We start from the raw sequence: 6,000 nt of genomic DNA, 5'->3' as shown, positions 1-6,000 counted from the left end.
CAAAACGTGTAAACTGAACACGCCTACGTAATGGCCAACCAACTGGATGCCAATGTCAAGGACGATCTGAAAACGCAATTTGTAACCCGCGAGGGCACCTATCGCCTGCTAACCTTATCCGAATACTCGCGTCCCAATCGCGTCGGCTACAGCAACAATCAAAGCTCGCCCCAGGTGCGCGTCTCATTTGTGACGCTACCGAATCCCAGCAGTAAAAACAACAGCGAAGCGAATATAACGGCAACGACAGCATCAACAGCAACTACAACAGCAACAACAACAACAACAACAACGAGTGATAAGCGCACGCAATTGCATTCAAATGGCGCAACAACAACAACACCTGCTACACCAACAACCACAGCAACAACATCCGGGAATACATTAAACGGCAGCGGCGCCGGCGGCGACAGCAACTACAACGGCAGCAGCACAGTGGACGCCCGCCTGGGCGGGGGCATCTCCATGCACTCGATGACCAATGGCGGCGTACTGGACCAAAATGGTATGCCAACAAATCAAATCTATGGCGGAGATCGAATCTGCTTCAATTTCGGACGCGACCTCTATGTCTATGCGTTTCGTGGCGTTAAAAAGGTGAGAAAACATGGCTTTTGTCTAATTTGCATATATTACGTACACACAAACACACACACTTTCTCACTCTTTCTCTCCTCTTCGTAACAAGGTGACGTGGCGAGACTCCAATAGATCTTTCAAGCAGCCTGTTATCAGGCCGCACGCTGATAAGCTGGCAGCGAATACCCACGCCTTGACTGCCTTGTAGTCTTGGTCATGTAATAGTACCTCCTCGCATCTCTGCACCCCCGCACCAATTGACAGTGACCACTTAGTTAGCAACTGCGTACAGCCCCGGGCTGACCCCCCACACGTTTTGGCACAACGTATCCAGTTTCTCCATAGCACACAAAACGCTGCCTCAAACACAATCGCTTAATTTGTTCCAATTCTCGCAGTGGTTGTTATTTAGTTGTTGCATTGTATTTTGTTGTATTTGTTGTTGTTCTTTGTTGTTGTTGTTGTTGATCAATTCGCTTGCTAAGCTTTTATTTAAATGTGTTTATTACGCTTGAAGGCAGCTTTTTGCACTGGAATTGATCCAACTTGTCAGTTTTGTGCGTGGTCTCTTCGAATACCCTTACGCGATTGCGGCATTTGTGCTGTGTGTCTCAAAACAAACCGTCCAATTGTTATTGTATATACCCTTAGACGAATGGGAACATGTGTTTTATGCTATCAATTGAATTTGTCCGTTATTATCATTGTTATCTTTAGGTTTACCCTTGCCTGTTTAAGGCATCTTCGTTTTGTGTCTTGACATGAATTGTTCATTTTATTCATCTACGCCTTCTTTTGGTAATACTCTTACCTGAGCTCTCTAGTTCTAAAAATTGGCATTCTTAAGGTGTTTTCAATCAATCAAAATTTGTTTATAAAAAACGAAATGAACTTCGTTGTGAATGGAAATGATAGGTCCATCTAAGTAAACAAATCTAAATGAATACGGCAGCTAATGAGGATAATTTTCTTCAAAGATAATAACATCAGAAGTTTGACAATATTTAAAGGGTATGCACACTTCGAGTCAGATAAATGCATTCTTTTTCTTATTTGCCAAGCAGCTGTTTTGTGTTCTTGGCATTTTAAACTACAACAGCTTGCATTTGTCTGAGTTAGCAAGCAATTTGCAACAACTTGTTTAGGTCTTCACTTGGTTAGGTGAATGTTTTGTGACGCAGGGCTTGCTATTAAAATCTTTTGCATCAGGTGCCCAGCGAAAATTCCGAACAAGCCGCTAATTTCCACAAAGCTATCTGAAACGTTGCTAATTTGTATACCCAATGATCGAGTGAATAGCTTAAAGATTTTGTACAAAAAATGCCATTTCTAATGCTTTTAAAAGCATATTAATCTCTAAGCGGAGGCATACTGATAGCATTCGTGGGGTTTCCTTTAATATATTGTGGAATGAAACAGATATAAGCGCAATTTTATAGTACTGAGAGATTTCTCATAATAAAATCTCAATTTCTCATTTCAATAAACCCAAATACTATCGTTTGAAGCAATTAAATTGCACCTAAGAAACTTTAAATGGTGTTGCATAAGAATAAAATTTGGGAAATTGGTTAAATATAATATGTTAAGTGGGTTCTTATAATAGAATCCTAATTTTCCCACTTCATTTGCGATACATTTGAACCTTCTCTCAATGCTAATGTATATTTTTATATAGGGAAAACTCTGAGTGGTCGGAAAAATATAAATAATTGCGATAATTACATTCCGAATTTCACTTAAAGAAAGTCTTAAGAGGGCGTTTATTTTTAATCTAACTGATTGTACATATTTTTTGTTGACTCTCACATCAGCTGAGCCTTAAGGCTACACCGCAAATGCACACCCACATATTGTTGGAATACAATTATGACTAACTTTGTTTGCTGATTTCTGATTGCTTTTGCAGGGCACCGAGATGAGCAAACCCATCGATAAGAAGTTCTACAAGGGCACAAATCCCAGCTGTCATGATTTTAATGCCAATGCAGCAACGCCGACTGGGGCACCGCTGCTGGTTGGTTTCACAACGGGACAAATACAGCTGGTATCGCCGCAACAAGGGCTACGCGAGCTGCGCAAACTATTCAATGAGGAGGTGAGCAACAAGTCTTGACAATAAGCTTATATGCCCACATGCTTAGTGTAACCCTGCCACTTCGCTTGCAGCGCCTGATTGACAAGACCAAAGTGACCTGCCTGAAGTGGCTGCCAAATTCGCCGCATCTGTTTCTCGCCTCGCACGCTTCGGGCCATTTGTATCTGTATAACGAGGAGCTGCCCTGTGCGGCCACAGCGCCCAGCTATCAACCATTTAAGGTGGGCGACGGCTACACGATACTCACCTGCAAATCAAAGTCGACGCGCAATCCGCTTTACAAGTGGGTATTTAGCACCGACAACTGCTGCATCAATGAGCTGTGCTTCTCGCCCTGCGGCTCTAATTTGGCGCTGGTCTCACAAGATGGCTTCCTTCGTGTCTTTCACTATGATACAATGGAGCTGCTGGGCATTGCGCGTTCCTATTTTGGTGGCTTCCTCTGTGTCTGCTGGTCGCCCGATGGCAAATACATTGTTGTTGGCGGCGAGGATGATCTGGTTACGGTGTGGTCTTTGCACGAGCGACGCGTTGTTGCCCGCGGCCAGGGCCATCGTTCCTGGGTCTCTGTGGTGGCCTTTGATCCGTATACCACCTCCTACACGAACTGGGATGGCGGTGATTTCAGTGACGATGAAAATCAGCTGAATGAATACACTGCATCCAGGGAGGACCGCTTCTCAGGCGACTCCACAGCCAATGGTGGCTTTGAGGGCTTCGAAAAACTCAACGCCGCTGCACACGAACCGAGCGCATCCTCACTCAGCTTCGTTTCGTTCGGACGGCTCATCGGCGGCGCTGACACCGGACAAACTGGCCATTAGCTATCGCCTCGGTTCAGTTAGTCAGGATACGCAAATCTGCCTGTGGGACATCACGGAGGATGTGCTGCGGCATCCTTTGACGTTGCGGCAGCGCGTTAACAGCACGCAGCTTAACGATAGCAGTTTCATGAATGGTTGCCTCGATGCGGATGGCATCAAAGTGATACGACCGGTTGCCATGGGTCAGGCAAGCAACTTTGCCGACTCCGGCAGCTGTAGCCCCATCAGGGAAACAGCGGGTGGCAGCGCCGCCGGTGCGACAGAGCACAGTAATAGCAGTTCCAGCAAATTCTCCACGGCCAACTGCACGATATCTTCGCAATCATCTAATGCCAACACGCCGCCGGATGAATGCTGTGACACAGAGCCGGCAGCAGCTGGAGCAGCAGCAGCAATTGCTGCCGCGAATGCCACGTCGACATCCACATCCAAAGCGAACAGCAGGTCACACGGCAACAGCAACTCGATCAAGTTCCCCAATTGCATCAGTGCGACCAAGTCGGACAGCATCGATAGCGGTGGGCCGCGCGTTAGCAACTCCAATTACTCCACATCTGGCTATAATAGTAAAAATTCCAATAGCTCGACCAAAACCAACTCCAATGCGGGCGGCAGCAGCAGCAGCAGCTTTAGCGCCTTCAATAGTCTCACCCAGCGTTTATCCAATTTTAGTTTTCTGAGCAACTCGGACAAACGATCGGCTACCATTGGTTTCGAGGGCAGCGGCTCGACGGCCACGAATCATCGCCAGCACCGAAAGGCGATGAGCATGCTGAAGAGCTATAATCAACATAATCACAGTAATCACAACAACAACAGGAGCAGCAACAGCAGCTCCACAAATTTCGCTCACTCCACGGCGCTGGAGTCGGGCGCGGGCACAGTCATTGGCAGCAGTGCGACAGCGCATAGCTTTGGCTCACTGAAGCTGAGCAAATCCTCGCACAACTCCTCGCTGACAACGGCTGGACAGTCGTCGGCCAGTGTGAGTAGTTATGATCCCATGAAGCTTATTGGCACGCCCGCGTGTCCACGGTTCGAGGAGTGCCCGCTGCTGGAGCCACTCGTCTGCAAGAAGATTGCGCACGAGCGCCTCACGGCGCTTATATTTCGCGAGGATTGCTTTTTGACGGCATGCCAGGATGGTTTTATCTACACATGGGCGCGACCGGGTCAGACAACGGTAAGTGGAAACGCTTGACTCGGCCTGTGACAAGCTGTTCTAATCGTTTTCTTTCTTTGGCCCACAGCACGTTGCTCAGCACTTGTCGCCCAGTCAAGCAGCGCCTCCGGGCGGCACGGTAATATAGTTCGTTAAAATGTATGCGATTAACTATCAGCGTAATCTTGTCAAGCAGCAGGAGGCGGCGCAGTCGGTGATTTAGGTTAGAGCTAGCGATTGATTTCAAATTATTTCCTGTTAGGCAGAGTCTTAAATTGTTTTTATTTTCAATATTTTTTTTTAAACTATGTTGCGTCTTTTTTAATTCCGATTTTGATTGAACACACATAAAATATTCAGAAGAAAAATCAAGAATATATACGAGATATAGTTATGTAAAACATAACTACGATTTATATGCAACAGCAGCAGGCTACAGAACAAAAACAAAACAAACAAACATTTATATAAATACGATATACATACATATATATGAATATATATATATATATAAATTTCTATATATATTTAAATTTGGATTATGATTAGTTGTAAATGTATTATTTTTAATACATGGAATTTGTTAAAAACAAAGCAAAGCATGTTTATAACTATTTACTAAGCGCTAGCATAATACACAATACACGTTAATAAAACAAACACACAAACGACTACACACATTGCATTAGTCAACTTTAAAGAGGATTATCGAAAGAAAAAAAAAAAACAAAAAGAAAGAAATAACACCCGAAAACGGAAGCTAAGCTAGCGAATTTGTATGCAGAACTTTTTCACATTTGTGCTATGGTACTGAGTTGCGATTGAGGCCCCAACTAACGAACTACTTATACTATACATATACAACAAGAAGAATAAATACTAATTAGTATGCATTATTACTAAATAAAAGCAAAGCAAGAACGAAAAACACGAAAACTAATACCTAATGGAGGAACTGTTATCGTTATTATAATTATAATAATTATTTTTCACGCTATTCGAGTGCAAAAGTCAGCCACACATAATATTTATAAAGTCAAATAAAACAAAAAACATTCAAGAAAAATAACACACACACACCCAACAAATTAGACTAAATGCAAAACAAAAACCAGATAACAACGAAAAATAAGAAGAAACATATTTCATACTGGCCTATATTTTATAAAAGCGAATCGTTACGCGTGTGAAACTAGTGAGAAATTTCTAAGAACAGATCCAGAGAACATAAAAACAAAACGTAGCCAATAAGTGAAGCAGTTAATGAAGAAGAACGAGGACATGTTAAACAAAAAAGTAATAAAAAACAAACAACCAACCAACAACACGTTACAGTA

At 43.5% G+C, this 6,000-nt stretch overlaps 1 protein-coding gene across 1 annotated transcript; it reads left to right on the top strand.

Moving 5' to 3' along the window:
• The first annotated feature begins 25 nt into the window (after nt 1-25).
• Nucleotides 26-5,339, top strand: LOC116650263 (WD repeat-containing protein 20-like). The gene is given in 5 exon segments (XM_032433501.2): nt 26-597; nt 2,489-2,677; nt 2,749-3,395; nt 3,397-4,684; nt 4,752-5,339. Coding segments are annotated over 5 exon segments (2,751 nt in total). The 5' UTR covers nt 26-30; the 3' UTR covers nt 4,812-5,339.
• The last annotated feature ends 661 nt before the right edge of the window (nt 5,340-6,000 follow it).

The sequence above is a fragment of the Drosophila virilis genome, unplaced genomic scaffold (genome assembly GCF_030788295.1).
Source record: "Drosophila virilis strain 15010-1051.87 unplaced genomic scaffold, Dvir_AGI_RSII-ME tig00003817, whole genome shotgun sequence".
Classification (NCBI taxonomy): domain Eukaryota; kingdom Metazoa; phylum Arthropoda; class Insecta; order Diptera; family Drosophilidae; genus Drosophila; species Drosophila virilis.
The sequence above is the reverse complement of the archived record's forward strand: the minus strand, read 5'-3'. Positions and strand labels throughout refer to the sequence as shown.